General features: G+C 50.9%; 2 protein-coding genes across 2 annotated transcripts in view; both read left to right on the top strand.

The window, feature by feature from the left end:
- LOC140259140 (peroxidasin homolog) overlaps window positions 1-6,577 on the top strand; it is a 38,027-nt gene extending 31,450 nt beyond the window's left edge. Inside the window, exons 17-23 of the mRNA XM_072350175.1 lie at window positions 93-1,596; window positions 2,108-2,242; window positions 2,406-2,614; window positions 2,766-2,880; window positions 3,247-3,340; window positions 3,780-3,897; window positions 5,124-6,577. Coding sequence (XP_072206276.1) covers window positions 93-1,596; window positions 2,108-2,242; window positions 2,406-2,614; window positions 2,766-2,880; window positions 3,247-3,340; window positions 3,780-3,875 — 2,153 coding nt within the window. The 3' untranslated portion in view covers window positions 3,876-3,897; window positions 5,124-6,577. The remainder of the gene's footprint in view (window positions 1-92; window positions 1,597-2,107; window positions 2,243-2,405; window positions 2,615-2,765; window positions 2,881-3,246; window positions 3,341-3,779; window positions 3,898-5,123) is intronic.
- Window positions 6,578-8,509: 1,932 nt separating this feature from the next.
- SRMS (src-related kinase lacking C-terminal regulatory tyrosine and N-terminal myristylation sites) lies at window positions 8,510-14,858 on the top strand. Its single transcript, XM_072350270.1, has 8 exons — window positions 8,510-8,865; window positions 10,673-10,794; window positions 11,546-11,712; window positions 12,647-12,785; window positions 13,224-13,382; window positions 13,869-14,050; window positions 14,175-14,331; window positions 14,665-14,858. Exons 1-8 carry the CDS (start codon window positions 8,510-8,512, stop codon window positions 14,856-14,858), a joined length of 1,476 nt encoding a protein of 491 aa, XP_072206371.1.
- The last annotated feature ends 3,048 nt before the right edge of the window (window positions 14,859-17,906 follow it).

Genomic DNA, 17,906 nt, shown 5'->3' with positions numbered 1-17,906 from the left:
TCCCATAAGCAGGCTTCCAGCAGCACCCTGGCATGGGAACCAGGATGGCACAGGGACTGGCCCTGACACTGCGCTATTGGTTCCACTTGCAGGTTATCGTTACAACGATTTGGTGTCTCCTCACTACCTGAACATGATTGCCAACCTGTCTGGCTGTTCTGCTCACCGCCGCACACCCAACTGCTCTGATATCTGCTTCCACAAGAAATACAGGACCCACGATGGCTCCTGCAACAACCTGCAGCACCCGATGTGGGGAGCTTCTCTCACCGCCTTCCAGAGGCTCCTCAAACCTGCTTACCAGAATGGATTTAACCTCCCCCGGGGGTTTTCCTTGGCAGAAGATGCCAGGGACCTGCCCCTTCCTTTACCCCGGCTTGTCTCCACCGCCATGGTTGGGACTGAGACCATCACCCCAGATGAGCAGTTCACACACATGCTCATGCAGTGGGGCCAGTTTCTGGACCATGACATGGACCAGACAGTAGCAGCTATCAGCATGTCCCGTTTCTCAGACGGAGCGCCCTGCAGCCAGGTTTGCAGCAATGACCCACCCTGCTTCTCCGTCCTGATCCCTGCCAACGACCCACGTGTCAGGAATGGACGCTGCATGTTCTTTGTGCGCTCCAGCCCCGTGTGTGGCAGCGGGATGACCTCCCTGTTGATGAACTCCGTCTATGCCAGAGAGCAGATCAATCACTTGACCTCTTACATTGATGCCTCCAATGTGTACGGCAGCACTGAGCAGGAATCACGTGAGCTGCGGGATTTGAGCAACCAGAATGGGTTGCTGAAGCGAGGGAGGATGGTGCCCAGCTCAGGGAAGCACCTCCTGCCCTTTGCTGTGGGGCCTCCCACTGAGTGTATGAGGGACGAGAATGAGAGCCCTGTGCCATGCTTCCTGGCTGGAGATCACCGTGCCAATGAGCAGCTAGGGCTCACGGCCATGCACACACTGTGGTTCAGGGAGCACAACCGTGTTGCTGCTGAGCTGTCTGTCCTCAATCCCCACTGGGATGGGGACCTCCTGTACCACGAGGCGCGGAAGATCGTGGGTGCCCAGATGCAGCACATCACCTATGCCCACTGGCTCCCTAAGATCCTTGGGGAAGCAGGGATGAAGATGCTGGGTGAGTACAAAGGCTATGACCCCAACGTCAATGCGGGGATTCTCAACGCTTTCGCCACTGCTGCCTTCCGCTTTGGGCACACTTTGATCAACCCCATCCTGTACCGGCTGAATGAAACCTTCCAGCCCATCCGCCAGGGCCACGTCCCCCTGCACAAGGCCTTCTTCTCCCCTTTCAGGATCACGCAGGAGGGTGGGATTGATCCACTCCTCCGTGGGCTCTTTGGGGTTCCTGGGAAAATGCGGGTCCCCTCGGAACTCCTCAACATGGAGCTGACAGAGAAGCTCTTCTCCATGGCACATTCTGTATCCCTGGACTTGGCTGCTATCAATATCCAGAGAGGGCGAGACCATGGCATCCCACCTTACAATGACTTCAGGGTCTTCTGCAACCTCTCATCTGCACAGGAGTTTGAGGACCTCAGAAATGAGATAAAGAACTTGGAGATCAGGGAAAAGCTCAGGAGGTACTGTAGCCTGGAGTCAGAGGGGTCGAAATCCTTGGAGATCAGCTAGTGAAAAACTTTTTGCTCCTCCTAGAGCATCAACCAAATAACCTTCCTATCAAATAAACTTCCTGTTGAATAACCAGATATTGCTGTCCACAGATATTGGGATAAGTTAGTAGCTGTGGCTTGAGAATGGAGTAAGAGAAATAAGGTCTCTCCAAGTGATGAGGCTGTTTGTGAGCGAAATGTCATCAGGCATTGCTGTGTAGTCTGGGAGCAGACTGAGCCTTGGAGCTATTTTCCAGAGAGACTAAACTGCAGTGCATGTACTGGCTGCTATTAGCTTTCTCTTTCCAAGACAGACCTTTATCCCATTATCTTTTAGATAACACCAACTTAGAAATATGTTCTAGATTACTTCCTGTCATACACATCCCTAAATAGGATCACATTTTCGTCTTTACTTTTTGATAGTTTTAACATGTTATTTTGTTTGTTTGTTTTAAAATACATATAATTTATCCTTCAGCTTATATGGAACTACCAAAAATATTGACCTGTTTCCAGCCCTGATGGTGGAAGATCTTGTCCCTGGTACCAGAGTTGGACCGACGCTGATGTGCCTGTTAACAACACAGTTCAGAAAGCTGAGGGATGGAGATAGGTACTATCATCAGAGCCAACTCAGCGTTCTGTCTGGGGAGATGTGCTCCCTATGAGGAGCAAGGAAGAAACCTTTGGGGGTCTGGGTGCTGCCATGCAGATGTAGAGGAACTCTCCTGCCATCATCATCTCCTTACTCATGCTGTGATTACAACCCTCTGCAGATTTTGGTATGAGAACCCAGGAGTCTTCACGCCGGCACAGCTGACTCAGCTCAGACAGACATCCCTTGCTCGTGTCATCTGTGACAACAGCGACCACATCCAGCAGCTCCAGAGGGACGTCTTCCGTGTGGCATCGTACCCACAGGGCATGGTGGGCTGCGAGGAGATCCCTGCTGTGGACCTCCGCTTCTGGCAGGACTGCTGTGAGGGTAGGGAGGAGGCTGTGCTGTGCACAGTTCAAGAACTGCGGAGATGAGGCATGGAGAGACATGGCCAGTGGGCATGGAGGGAGCGGATTGGGGATCTTAGAGGTTCTTTTCCAACTCTGATGACTTGATGCTTCTTTATTTCCTTCCCTAGACTGCCAAACACGTGGGCAATTCAGGGCTCTTTCTCAGCGGTTCCGAAGCAAGAGGTCTCCTGGATTCAGCTACCCTGAAGAAAACCCTGCCAAGCACACGGCTGCCTCCCCCAGGTGGATATTAACACTTGTAACCTCTGTTCTGAAGTGTAAGAGAAGTTTTTAATTACTCAGTCCATCCTTGCCTTTAACGCTGGCATTTTGCACAGTCGTCTGAAATCAGGAGTAAATAAATACTGAACCTGATCAAAGTTCTCCAGCTTTTTAGCAGAGAACAGGACTCTGCTTTTTACGTGGGCAGATCAGGGGTACTGTTGAGTGGCTGTTTGATTGGCATCCTTTGGTAGGCGAAACCAGTAGCTGGGCCCTTCAGCACCCATCTTGTTATTTGGAGGCTGATGTTGGAGAAGGCAGAATCATTCTCTAATCCAGGAAGTCAACGTTTCTGTAATCCCTTTCCCTTTTCATCCCTCACCCCAGCAATGAGGCACCTTCTCCAAGCTCTTCTTCCAGAGAGAATCTCGAGTCCCTTGTGGCTGAACTGGAGAAGGCAGTCGCTTCCCTACGGAAACAGGTAAAACTGTGTGCCCCAATATTCATATTGCATGGAGTCAGCCTGAGAGCAGGACTCAGCTGTTTGCTATGAGCAGTTTCTGTGCCCTCCAGAACCAGGAGCAACCACTGGATCAGAGTAGCCTAGGATCACAGGAAACTACCAGCACTTAAAGAGGTGGGAGAAGAGAGAAAGCTGAGTTCTTTGAGCTCAGACCTTGAGAGCTGCAGGGAAAAGCACAAGTTTGAGACTGAAAGTGACTTGAGCTAGCACTTTTTTCTTGCGTTTGGGACAAGTTAAAGAGCACTGGCCCTAGAAGACGTGGTTTAGTGATAGGACTTGGTAAGTCAGGTTGATGGCTGGACTCGAGGATCTTGTATGTCTTTTCCAACCCGAATGATTTTATGATTCTGTCCAATAGTGCAGGCTTTTACTTAGATCTGCTTTTCATCCCCACCAGGTGCATGTACTAGAGAGCCAGCTGAGGTGGCACCATGGGAATACCAGCACGTATGGACAGGGGAAGAAGACTGAGGACAAATGGAGGAAAAGTTGACCATATTGCCTCCTCATATGAGGTCAGTGTGTTTGTTCTGGGCTAGGGTCCTGTAGGTGGCTCACTGCTTGTGGAGGGACACCTGAATAGCCCTCATATACAGAAAAGACTTGCAGTGAGGAATGGAGCAATCCAGTGATGACTGGGACGAGGTAATAGGCTTAAATGCAGCAGGTTAGACACCATTTCTAACAGTAATGATTAGTGACTCACTGGAATGAGTTGTCTGGGGACCTTGTGGCATATCCATATCTGGAGGTCTTTTAAGAACTGGTTTGGCAAAGATGGGGAAAGACATAAGTATAGGACTTATGTGGACTGGGTGAGGTGTCTGAGATTTATTCTCCAAGGACTGTGGATAGATTTCTTCTAGCAACACTTAATGCCACAACCCCAAACCCAACAGCCTCCAGAGGACCTTTGTGGGGAGAGATAGCACAAAGTGCAGTGATGGAGCAGATGGACTGGTTCCTCCTCAAGGTAGCAAGGACATCTCGGCACATGGAGCAATCCATTATTTGCTTACATACTAACAGAGATTTCCCCCTTGACAACTGAGTCACTGTGCACCTTTGTGCTGAAAGAATCAATCCTATGTTTGCTCCAGCCAAGGGAGCAAGCCTACTGCATTTCTCAAGTCAGTGTAAGCACTGCCAGCAGTGGCAGAAGTCTGCAAGACCTCTGGTTCCCTGTGTTCAGGGTCACAGTGAGCACAGGCCGAGCTCCCTTCCTGCCACTTCCATGGATATCCCTCCAGCTTTGAACAACTCGCTGGAACCTGCCAGTCTGGAGGAGGTGGTTGATAGCTTTTACATATTGCAAATTACTACTTCGTGGTCAAGAGGAGTTATGCAGAAGCATTGCCCTGCCAGGCACTGGATGTTAGATTAATGGGGAGGGCATGTCAAGGCTGATCTGTGCTGATAATCTCTGTGGAAAGCAGAAGGAGAAGCCTGTAGACTGACCATGCCATTTTCTAGCCTGATTTTGTACTGTGGATTTGTACACAATTTCCACTAGAATATCGGTCCCATTAAGAAATTGGCTGCAGTGTTACCCACACGAATTGGCTTTTCTTTGACATCATTTGCAGGTCCTTGTGGAGCACTGTAGGGGGCTCCCAGGTACACTTGTATAGCTTTAAAGGATTATTGCTGTTCTTGTGCTGCAATCACACGTTCCTCAGGCACGGTACAAATGGTGGTCTCTGCATCTCACTAAGTTTTTCTCTCTTCTATGCTGTTCCAGGTGTCTGGTGATCTGCACTCTTGCTCTCCGTCAGCCAGTCCAACCCACTCTTCAAGGGCTTCAAGCAACCCATGAGCCCCCACGATGCTCTGCCACCTCCTGTGCCACCTCTTGTCCCAGAACAGCTGTCCCTCTGCCTGTATTGAGCCCTGCACTGCAGCCCCGCAGCCCCTGCACCACTCCTGCCCTTTTCAGCCTCTGGGGATGGGTTTTGCCACCACCCTGTCCTGCTAGATGGTTCCAAGATGCCACCTCCTCCTTCCACAGTCCTCAAGAAATGGAGGATAATTGAAGCTGCCTTAGATTCACCGTTGTGCCTTTTTCCTCTTCCCATCCATTCCTGACATCATCTACCGACCCCTGGTCTGAAATGTCAACAGAAGCAATTCATTATGAGACCAAAACCTCTCTCTCGGGTGGACTGTCTTCAAGGAAACATCTGGAAAAATCTGTATAAGAGAAGAGAAGAGAAGAGAAGAGAAGAGAAGAGAAGAGAAGAGAAGAGAAGAGAAGAGAAGAGAAGAGAAGAGAAGAGAAGAGAAGAGAAGAGAAGAGAAGAGAAGAGAAGAGAAGAGAAGAGAAGAGAAGAGGAAAATTGAACAAGCATGAGATATTCTAATGCTATCAGGAAGAACCAAAAGGAACCTGAGGTCCCTAGAAAGCACCGTGTGGGCTGGGCTGGGTCCATGCCAGCAGCAGTGAGCAGGATCCGGAGCCTGGGGAAGTCTTGTAGCTGTTTGGATGCTTCAGGACAGGCTGTGGCAGCCCACTGTGCTGATGCCCGCTGCTGTGCTTTGCCACCTGATTGGTCACGGGTGGCACATCCTCAGTGCTGTAACCCCATGAGTGACCTCCCATTGCATGCCTGGTGCTCAAAAACATTTTCCTCAACACAAGCTGCATTCTCCAGGGTTCTGCCCTTCTGAGGTTTTAATTGGATTTATGTTTCCCTTCCGTTTTTGTTTTGTTTTGTTTTTAGATTCCCGATGGCTCTTCACTGGAAGACGTGTTTTGAGTGTAAATTTAACAGGACCTGGAACAGAACCTCTGATGATTAGATGTAATGGGTGCTCTCATTAGTGAGGGGGAGCTGCTGGCTTCTGTCAATTAGTACTGGAGAACACGATGTGCAGTATTTGACACACTGATGAATGCGAAGTGCTGCTTGTGTTTATTGCTCCTAGGTGCTCTGCAACTAAACCAGGACTGTGTAACCAGCTCTCCCGAGCAGGTCTTCTGGTTTCCTTGCTCTTTGGAGGTGCTTTTTAGCGGTGCTAGAACTGAGGTCTCTGTGCATCCACCACAGCCGCTGATCTGTGGGCAGATGGGTTCTTAATCCATCTGCATAAGCCAAGCACAGGGGCTGAGAGAAGATACTTGATCTGTTTGATAGCCGTGCCTTATCTTTTTCACTTTTCCTGTGTCCTCCCACCTGCCTTCCCCATTGCAAGGACCCACATCTTTTATGAACGTGCTTTCCCTCGTCTTCTCCTTTTCTTTCTAGGTGTGTGATAGTACCAAAGGGATTCAAGGCAGCAGAGATGCTCCTGAAACTTAATAGGAAAATAAAAAAGATAGGAGAAAAAAAAAAAGATTGTGATTTCTCAGCTGTTTTCCTGGTGTGGGACTCTGAGCCGTGTGTGCGTGTCCTGTGCAGACGGAGGCTGCAGTGATGAGTGTGTGTTATTGCCTGTCTGGTAAGCTCAGAGGCAGCATTTAGTCCTCGGGGATGTTTGTCACGTTGAAGTACTCTTTCATTTAGGTGCAAATCAGGGTCTAAAGACTTGCGTGTTTTATATCAGCTGCACTCGTCTCTTGCTTGTACCACCAGAGAATCGAATCTGGCACAGGTCAACAAAGGTAAATCAGTCTCCAGTCTCCTTCTGCAAACCACAAGTTTACCAAGTCCCCATTCAAAGCAGCAAGACATAAATGGTTGGTGCTTGATCTAATCAGATAATCTCTTTAAATGCATAAGTGAGCAGGGCATCTCCTTCCCCACAGAGCATGACATGCAGTGCAGCCTTGTCATGGGGACAGCTGCCACTTTTCTCCCTACCTGTTGCAAACCCCTGAGCTCCATCCTCCGTTCTTCTCCTAGGGCTGAGGTGGGAAAAGCATGCAGTAAATTAAACATCAATGCATGCCCCCAACCAGCAAAGCTGTGTGCTGTGAGTGGGGGAAGGGCTGGAGGAATTGCCCATAGATCCAGGTGCTATTTTGTGAAGAATGTTTTGCTGAAGACTTGCTTTTCTCTCCATCCCCTCCGTGCAGCAAGGTGAGGCCACTGCAATGAATTAACGCGTTCATTTGTTTTAGAGAACCTCTTTGAAAACCCATCTGCACACCCAAAACGAACTCCTCCCAGCCATGAGAGCAGGGGAGGATTGAAATAACAAGCTCAGGGCTGGGAGCTGAGTTCCTGGGGGAGATGCTATAGCCGAGCACTGCCAGGCACAGACCTCCCACTAATTAGATGGAACAGTTAAGTGACAAAACCCACGCGGGGGCTGCTGAGGGGGCTGGGGGTGGGATTTGTAGCCGAGTGGGTTTGCAGACAGCTGAAGGAATGCATTGTCCCGTGTGCACTGTGTGAATCTCCATCCTTTGCTGGGGATGAGGGCTCAATGTGGGGGGCATGGAGATACCTGGGGCTGATCCAAGGGGACCTATCCTTGAGCACAGGCTGGATTCTGAGGGATCGGGAAGTGAATTCCTTAGAGATCCCTTGCCATGAGGAAGAGAAATGAATGGGAAGAGTCAAATTGCTTCATTAGGGTGATGCCAGGAGGCCATAGCATCAGACCCAACGGAATGGGGTTCTGACATTACAAACCCTGCAAAATCTATCCAGCAAATGCCCAAACTTCAGACCTCCTCCAGGTTATATTAATTCTATTTTCATCTGGAAAAAAGAAGGGAAAATAAAGCCCTCCCACAGACAGGAGACCAAGATCATTAATGAGAGACCCGCCACTCATCACAAGAGCTGCTTAAAGAGCAGCGAGCCGTGTTTACCAGCATTCTGGAAACGAGCGTGAGAGCACACGTTAAAATCCTAATTAAAGGTAAAGCCTTTCTCCTCCTGCGAGCGCTGCCCGGCGTGGCGGCTCCAGCTGTGCCAGATGTGCCCGCAGGTCTCCTACACGGAGACGCGTCCCGCCCGCGCACTCACCCCACCAGCCCAACGGGTTTCACTTTCAGAAATAGGAAGTTGGTGGTAGTGAGCGCCCAGACGCGTGTGCGGGTCGGGAAGGAGGCGGAGAGCTGCCGGGCGCTGCGGTGCCGGACCGACGGCATGAACTCCCCGCCCGCTCCTCGTTGTGACTTTGGGAAGCGCTGGGGAATAGGAGCGTGGTGACATCCAGGCACTGCATCCTCCAGGGATGGAGCAGTTTGTCCGCAAGCGTTTGACCTTCTTGACATCTTTCTGGAATAAGCTGTGGCCCCGCTCCGGCCCGGATAGCTGCTCGCTTGGTTACTTTGGTTCTGATTCTGTTTCACTGCACTCGGAGCCCAGCTGCGTTTCCTTCATCCCCAAGTCCTCTCTCTTTATCGCTTTGTACGCTTTCACAGCCCGCAGTGCAGATGAACTGAGTGTAAACGCAGGGGACAAACTGCGTGTCCTCAGAGAAGAAGGGGACTATGTTTTAGCCAGGAGGCTGCTGGGGGAACCAGCCACAGGCTATGTCCCTGCTGCATACGTGGCCAACCTCAGCCAGGGCACCTCTGCTCACCGGCCGTAAGTATCCAACCTGTCTGCATGGGGGGTGGTGGGGTGGCCCTACAGCAGCACAACCCTGCCCAGGTGTTGACAATGGGAGCCTTCAGGGGGCTGTGCTGGGGCTCTGCCTTCCCCTAGGTATCCCTGTGAGGGAGCTGATAGCAGTGGGGTGGAGGGTTTCAGTATGGTGAGCAAAGCCTGGGGACAATGATGCCGGTCCCCCTTCTGTGTGCATCATTCCAGCACAGGACCTGCCATCCTCAGCTGGAACATGGTGTAGTGATGTACCAAAACAGGTCCCTACTTGCTTAGGTTCCTTTTCCTTTTAGGGGGAGACAGAGGGGAGGGATGGAGCTGGGGAAATCACCAAGTCCATCTTGTGTTAGCTCCAAAGAGCCTGTGAGCACAGAGAGAAGTGTTTGAGTTGAGAGCTGTCAGGACTCGTTAGGACCAAGCCATGCCTACACTGTTCTGGTGCATCCAGGATGGGGTTCCCTTCCCTGCTGCTACCTCTCCCATCTGTGTGGGTTACCCTCCCTGCCCTCCCTCACATAGGAAAACCCTGAGCTCATCCTTACATAAGGCAACCCAGTTATGACATGCTGGATGAAGTGCCCTGAGACATTGCTGCTCCCTGGCACAAGGCCCTGAATCAGTGAGCAGGATGTAGGTGGGTGTGGGATCCCTGTGCTCCTCCAGGGCTCCTGCAGCCCCTCCAAACTGGGATAAAGGGGCACAGATTGCAACTAGAGCCCCACCCCCACTCCCCACCCTGCCTACAATTTGCCTTTGGGGCAAATTGGCTCGATTTGGGACCACACCTGCACATACCTGGTGGGTTTGGCTCCCTGCTGTGTTCCCATTACATCCACTGATGTGGAGCGTGTGTTTGTGTCTATGGATCTACATGTGTTCTGTGAGCAGAGGTGAGGGTGATGCCAAGGGGCAGCCAAAGCGAGCTGGGAGCACACAGACTATGCGGAGCCACAGGTCTCAGCTGGGTGCTAATTTGCCTTGCTGCAGTAAGCCCATCATGCTTAATTTCCCACACAGCAGATGCTGGCAATCCTGGCTAATGATGAAACCTCTGGCTTTGCACATCCCAGCTGGAAGGAAGCAGCCTCTTCCCCAAGCTCCCATGCGTCACACAGCCGTCAGGCCCCAACCACCAACCTGCCTTTTCTTGCTGGGGATTTCGTGCATGAAAGAAGGGTTTGGTTGGGTACTCCCTCATGGCTCAGCATTGCTGATAGCAGCGCATCCGGTGCAGCAAAGGGCAGCTGCAGTGCACAGAGCTGTGGGAGGGAACCTCCCAAACTGGGGATCCATTTGGGGTCTCACCCTCCTTCCCAAGTGGGGCAATGTGCATCCTTTCCCTGGAAATGGAAACGGGCACTTCTGAGCCACCTTTGGAGCTGTATCCACTAGAAGGGAAAGGAGAAAGAACTTCCCAATTTTGAGCACGGTGTGAAGGTAACACAACCTATAGCCTTGCCCTGGTGCACGCAGAGGATGAACTGGAAGCACCAATTATTTGGGTCTTGTGGCACGTGTCTATGAGCACATTATTTGGAGAGGGATGAAAGGTGCGTTCTGCCGAGCATTCCAACAAAGCACAAGGAAAGTGTTTGCAGTTAGAAAGCTGTGATAAAATGAACTGAGTGCCTGTGAGAGCAGTGAAACAAAGCAGCCCTGGTGCGGACTCGCTATGATGTCCACCCTTTCCCCATGCACAGCTCACACATGTACAGCACCTCTGCATTCTACCCCATCCCTACCATAAGTCCTGCCCCAGCTCTGACTGCCCTCTGCTCTGCTCCCCCAGGTGGTATTTCAGCAAGATCAGCCGCAGTGAGGCTGAGCAGCTGCTCCTCTCTCCTCCCAACCAGCACGGCTCCTTCCTTGTCCGGGACAGCGAGAGCAGCAGGGGCGAGTACTCCCTCTCAGGTAATTTGGGGGTAATTAACCTGAGAAAATGAGCACAGGGAAAGGAGCCAAGCTGGTCCCCAGGAGCAGCTCAGTCAACACAGCGAGAGAAAGGTGGAAATATACTTCGAGTGCTCTACAGCACCTTGTTAAAAGGAGCTAAGTGCTTCCTAAAAGCTAACAGGTATAGGTATGGGTCTCTGTGTTACTGTGCCAAAGGAAAGTGCATCGTTTCCATCTGGAGTATGAAAGTCATGAGCATGTTACGGCAGTTTAATGATGGTTTTGCAGGACTAACTCCTGGGATTTCATTCCAGTGGCTTTTGTAGTCTGATGACTGGCTGTAAGGTGTCAGGGCCTGGTGTGCTCCTGTGCACAGCAAGCTGAACGTGGGGAGTTTCAGGCCAGGCAGCGTCATTGCAATGTGGTCTGATCCAAGCCAAACATTTCCAGCTCCTGGCAAGCCATAGCTCTGTGCTGCAGCGTGCTTTCTGCAGGTACAGCCGCTCCTGATTCACCGACCCCACGTGGTGGTGAACTCAGATGCTCTCTGAGCAGCTTGTTTGCATGGCAATGGTTTCCTCTCATAAAGCATCACCTCTCTGCTCCAACGCTGCCTGTAGCTGGCAGTCTGCTGAGCCAGGCAATGCCAGAAGGAGGGGTGAACCCTGGGGCTCCTTTATGGGGGATTAAATATCCCGGGAGAAGCAGTGGATGGGGCGCTGGGGATCTGGGAAGGAGCTGAGATTTTCCCCTTTGGCTTCCCCTGCAGTGCGCAACCACACCAAAGTCAGCCATTTCCGCATCTGCAAGAGCCCCGCGGGCAGCCTGTACATCCAGAGGGGTCATCCCTTCCCCAACATGGAGGAGCTGCTCGCCTTCTACACCGAGAACTGGAAGGTCATCCAGAGCCCCTTGCTTCAGCCCTGCAGCCCCACGGTATGTACGTGGTCATCCCCTGGCTGCTTTTCCCTTTGGGCTTGGTCGGGTGTGTCTCTTTGTTGGGTTGGAGCCTAAAAGATGTGGAAGAAAGGAAAGAAGCTAAATAGGGAAGATCAGAAATAACGTATATCCATTTGGGATTTGAGCTTTGTTAAACCAAAAGCTGTAACACACTGTTATAGAGCGTCCAGTTCACATTCATTGGCCATATTACGGCTGGGCTTGTCGTTTGTGTGCATGGAGAGCTGCCTTGTCCAGCTTGTGACCTGGCCAAAAGGCACAACCTTTTCTGACATATTTGCTCCATGACAAAGAAAACCTCATTGTTACAAATTCCTTCAATACTGAGTCTGGAAATAGCAGCTCTTCCAGATTTTTTTACTGGAGGATAACAAGACCACTTTGCTTTTCTATGGTTCTCGTGCCAATTAGTGTGGCACTCATAAATCCAGCTACGGCACAAATCCCAAGATCACTTCCTGATTAGAACTTCATTTGCTAATTACGGCTTAGAAATAACAATTACCTATGTGAATAATTGGAAAATGAAATGGGCTAAGAGATAAAATAAATGCTTAACGAGTTGAAGACTAAACCAGCCATAATATGCAATGATATTAATTTATTTGCTTTTTATTTATTGGTGGAAATATAGAAAAGCCACCTTTGGGGGCTGGTGAGGAGTTACTTATGCATTATCATAGAATCACAGAATGGCTGACTTGGAAGGGACCTTACAGCTCCCCAACCCCTGTGCTAAGGGCTGGTAGCCCCCCACCAGCTCAGGTTGCCCAGGGGATCCATCCATGGCTTTGGGCACCTCCAGGGATGCATGACACAGGTGCATGGCCAATGCCCCATGCCTTGCCTGGGACCAACAGCTGGCACAGGCTGTCCCAGTGGGCCTGAATGTGCCATGCCCCTTCTGCAGACTCCCCCAGAGAGGGATGGCTGGGAGCGCCCGCGCTGGGAGTTCACCCTGAGGAGGAAGCTCGGTGAGGGCTACTTCGGAGAAGTGTGGGAAGGACTGTGGAGAAACACAGTGCCCGTGGCCATCAAGATCATCAAAGGTGCGTGGAAGGGCATATATTAGTGGTGACCTACTGAGTGTCTTGTTAGCTGCCACAGCATTCATACCCTTCTGTTTCCCGGTCCTCTTGGTCACTTTGTCTGTCTCATCAAGCAAACTGTGGTAGGACCCAGCATGTAGCCATGTATGGAGTCGTACAAGCTTGTGCTGTCTTTGTGTAATGGCTCAGCCCATTGGGTTTGTGGTAAGTCAAGTCAAATGGGTTTGGGATGTGTCAAGACTCGATGGAACAATGACAATGAAAATGGGATCTGAAACCCAGTGGAAAACATCTCATGGGTGTTTGGACCTGAGATGCAGGGTGTGCAGATAGCAGGCTTGAGAGATGCGGGGAGGATAAAGGTCCTTACAACAAATGGGGGGTACAGAGCTCTGAAGGTCTGAATGATAAAGGGCTCACAGCAGCTTTCTCTCTCAGCTGACATGAAGGCAGAAGACTTCACCAAGGAGATTCAAAACCTGAAGCGCTTGAGGCATGAGAAGCTGATCCAACTGCATGCAGTCTGCTCACTGGATGAACCTGTGTACATCATCACCGAGCTCATGCGGAAAGGCAACCTGCACAGCTACCTCAACAGTAAGTCAGTTTATTTTTGCTGGCTTTTATCTCCTTTCCCAACCTGGTAATCAGACTTAGAGGGAAACAAGACCAACAGCTCCCACCAAGACCTGTTTTTCTGCCAGGTGCATCCCTCCTCCTCCAGACCTCTGGGCTGGGGCTCTGGCAGCAGTTGGTGCCAGAGGAGATGGAGCTTGCAGGTAGGATGGGTTGGGAGCAGACTTGAGTGGCAGCGGGTCACCTTCAGCTTTGACCAAGCTGCAGATATCTGCATGCTCTTGCAGCACGAGGTGCTCCTCAGGTTCACCACAGTCCCATTCCCGATGAGCACATGGCCATAATGAATGTACCACGCAGTACAGTCCCAACCTCAGATTTGAGGTTTACTTGTTCCCCACAACACTTGGTCCCACACTGCCAGCACAGGATCTCCTTACAAACCTGAACACCCTAAAATAAATGTTACTAGTTTGCCTCAAATGCCTGGATCATTTGGGTTGACAGGTCCTGAAGGGAAGTCCCTGGGCACCTCCCACCTGCTCAACATCGCCTGCCAGGTGGCAGATGGGATGAGGTACCTGGAGGAGAAGCACATCGTCCACCGAGACCTGGCGGCCAGAAACATCCTGGTTGGAGAGGAGCTCACCTGCAAAATTGCTGACTTTGGACTGGCCAGGCTCCTCAAGGTCAGTCAGTGCCCCACACTGCAGCCATCACCTGTTGACCCTTTCCCATGGCTTCCAAAGCAAAGCCCTAAAAGCAGCGCTCATCTTGCAAGCCCTCAAACACTGTCTCCCTTTGTTTTTTCAGGATGACATTTATTCCACCAGCAGCAGCACCAAAATCCCAGTGAAATGGACAGCCCCTGAAGCAGCCAACTACCGCACCTACTCCCTCAAATCCGATGTCTGGTCCTATGGCATTCTGCTCTACGAAGTCTTCACATACGGGCAGATCCCATATGAAGGTAGGGCTGATGGTCCCTTCCAGCATTCTTGCCCATGCTCCTCAAAAGTCAACGTGTCAGGAATTGCCATACTGTCCCTTCTGCAAAGGAAGTGGAAGCATTTCCCTGGCGCATTAAATGGTTATTGTTCACTCTGGAGAGTGCTTAGAGGGAATGTTGGTGTTCATGGAGGGATCTAGAAGGTGTTATGGGCTGGATCATCTCTCTCAAACCAAGCCTGTGGCAGAAGCTGTTTCCAAGCAATGCTAGTTGACCTCTTGGCCCACTGCAGGTCTACCCTTAGTATGTCCTTTGGGAACATTAAGGCAAAGGGAATCTTCTCTTCCCTTGCAGGAATGACAAACCAAGAAACCATACGACAAATCACCAGGGGTTACCGCCTTCCCCGGCCCAGCTCCTGCCCTCCTGAGATTTATAGCATCATGCTGGAGTGCTGGAGTGGCAACACGGAGGAGCGACCCACCTTCCTGGCACTGCGGGAGAAGTTGGGCTTCATCTACAGGAGGCTGTTCAACACCCTGTCCTGAGGGACCTTCCCACCCTTCCTGCAAAACTCCCTTTGGGCCAGCTCTTGCCAAACGGCTCCTTCTTTATGGTTGCCCTCCCATAGGACTTGAAGGAAAGCACGTGTCTCATCAACCCCATCCCCCCCAACCCCCACAAAAAAACAAAGCAAAAACAAAAAACCAGCCCCTGGACCCTCTTGGGGAGGATGCAGGGAGGTGGCCAAGGGAAAAGGCAATGAAGTGTGGAGTATTTATTACTGGAGCTTGGCTGCGCAGCAGTCTTGGAAAGCTCTGTGGTAGTGAAGACATCACCCAGTTCACAGCTCCATTCAGCCAGTAGGGTGGGAGGTTCCTGCCATCCCCACACCAACATGAAGGTTTGCAGTTTGTTTTCAGTTGTGGCTCTGCTTGGTTTTCTTGTAGTGTGTGTCCAGTGTCCATGTCAATAAATGTGTGTGCCTCCATTTGTGCTGCCTTCTGCATGCTGCCCTGCCAAAAGGCAGTGGGTTGCAACCAGTCCCACTCTTGCAAACCCAGATGGAACCGTTTTATGTGCAAACAGAAATATAAGTGTCTCTGTTTCTCCAGGTGGAAACAGGCAGCTCCTGTCCTGGCTGCTCCTCTCCAGTTCCTTGCTTTGGTCACCTTCATGCTTTCTCACAGAGCTATAGAATCATGAAGGCTAGAAAAGACCTTCAAGACCATCCAGTCCAACGCCGTCCTACCCCACCATGCTCACTAACCATGTTCCTCAGGGCCATATCTGCATGTTTTTTGAACTCCTCCTGCAGGTACAGGGACCCCACCACCTCCCTGGGCATGGTGAGGATGGGTTGGCGGTTGGAATAGAGGCAGCATTGCAGGTAAGACTGCTTCACCCTGTTTTGCTGCAATGCAGAGGCACTTAACTTTTTGCTGTGGTTTCCTAAGGCTCCATGGCTCCTGCAAAAACCAAGCTGTGATGTTACTCCTGCAGGGAGAGCCACGCTGTGCAAAACAGCGGAAAAGAATCCAGTGTTAATTGAGCAAGGCTTTGTGATCAGGGGCCTGGAAAGGGGAGGTGGGAATGCAGCTTAGGAGTGCAATACTCCAGGATTGAGGCACGTTTCCTCTGAGCCCTTAGGAGCTGTAATGCTCCTCAGTTGTGTCCATGTCCAGAGAATGGTGCAGCTCTGGACTGCACCTTCTGACTGGGACTGACTTTCTCACCTAGGAAAAACAACCCATTGGTTTTGCTGTGGTGTTTGGCAATGGTTGCGAGAGGAAACTTTCATCCTGCAAAGCATTTTGCAGTCTGATCGAGCACTTACAGACCAGTCTAATGTGAAGCTAAAGTCCGAAGCTGCATCTGATAGGTGATGGATTTATTGCATGCCAGGAAGATACCGGGACGTGTGCACAGCAGGACCTCTTCAGCAGGACAGACTACAGGCATGCAGGCCTTGCTGCCACGAGGTGGTGCTAAAAGTGAAGTAGAAGGTGCTCGGAATGTTCAAGATTGCAGGTTGCAGCCTGCGTGCATTCATCCTGCATGCAACTGTCCTGCAGCAGCAATGTCACAGTGCAGAGAGGGAATGAGGGGACATGAGAACAGGGCCAAGCTGGCAGTGCTCACGGCAGCTTCTCCTTCCTCCTCTGCAGCTGCTGCACTGCTTGGTTTTGTCTCCAGCTTTGTCTGCTGGGTTCTGGCATCTCTCTGAGTCTATATTTGCACTTGGAATGAAGCCATAGCTGGAGCAGGACTTACATTTTCTTTTCTCACAGGATCTCAGCCTCATCTCCCATCAGAGCTGGAGGTGTAATGGGGGATCAGGCTATGCCCCATCTGCAGGGGTCCTGTTCCTTTCCAAATTGCCATAGGGTGGGCACTGCAGATGTGTTATTATCAGCATCCACTGCTCTGGTCTAAGCCTGGCACATACCCTCTTTGTGGATCCATGTTGTCCAAGTGGTATTTGGAAACAGTGCCAGACTAAGGCAATATATGTGAGCTATGTGTCGTTTGTTCCTATTTTTAACATCCCACTTTAGCCTTTGTGAAAGGTCGGGGAGAAGCAAAATTTCTGCAAGGAAAGAAAAAATCCCAAAGCGGTAAAAAGTAGGAAATGAAAGCAAATATTTCTCATGCTGGGCTTTTGCAGGAGCTCCTCTGACAGCAGAGGGATGGCACGAGGGCTGTACTGAGGGGCCAAGGGCAAGCAGAAAGCACGAGCTATTTTTGCCCAAATATGTGAGTTAATCAACAGCCAAAAGGCTGAGTCCTGGAAGTAGCATGGGGCAGCAGGTGAGGAAGGGGACGCTGGTCTAAAGGTGCTGGCACTTGGGGCAGAGCAATTTGCTCCTCCAATAGAAAGCCCCATTGAAATGGCAGGGAGGTCTTTAGGGAGGGCTCTGGGGTACCCTGCTTTTCTGTCCTTTGTCACTCAGTGAATCTCTTGCTGCCTCAGTCTGGTGCACAAAGCATCAGGAAAGGGAGGTATGGGTTGACTTGAAATTCCCAGTTCACCAAATAGTTGGTGCTGTGCTCTCTGTCATGACCCTGCCATGACACCTGGCCTCTCCTTGGGTCACTCTCACCTTTCTGGGTGCAAAACCAAAAACCCCAGTGCAGCTTTGAGGCAGCTCTAAAGTCTTCCGAAAGTTTTGGATTTCCTCTTATCATTAGTGGTGGGAATGGAATGGAATAGAACAGCTGGAAGGTGCCTTCGAAGATCGAGTCCAACAGCTCTATCACTTCAGTGCTAACCAAATGTCAAAGCAAATTACTTGAGGGCGTTATCCAAATGCCTGCTGAACACCGTCAGGCACAGCTCAGCCTGTGTGAGGGGCCCTGAGGTTGGTTTAGGGAGGGTTGGGGTTATTGGGCAGGTTCCAGCTCACCCAGGCAAAGCTTTGCTGCAGGGTTATATGGGGACGTGCTCGTGGCCTCGCTCTGCAGCTGCCAAGTGAAGCAAGGAGCCCTGCCCTAAAGAGCTGCTATTAAAAATACAACAAATGTGAGCTAAAGCAGAGATATTCTTCTCTATGGAAAAAGAAATTGCATGGAGATGAAGAGTCTCCTTGGAGCAC

The sequence above is a fragment of the Excalfactoria chinensis genome, chromosome 15, assembly GCF_039878825.1.
Source record: "Excalfactoria chinensis isolate bCotChi1 chromosome 15, bCotChi1.hap2, whole genome shotgun sequence".
NCBI classification, from domain to species: Eukaryota; Metazoa; Chordata; class Aves; order Galliformes; family Phasianidae; genus Excalfactoria; species Excalfactoria chinensis.
Note: the sequence above shows the minus strand (reverse complement) of the source record. Positions and strands in the feature narration are given on the sequence as shown.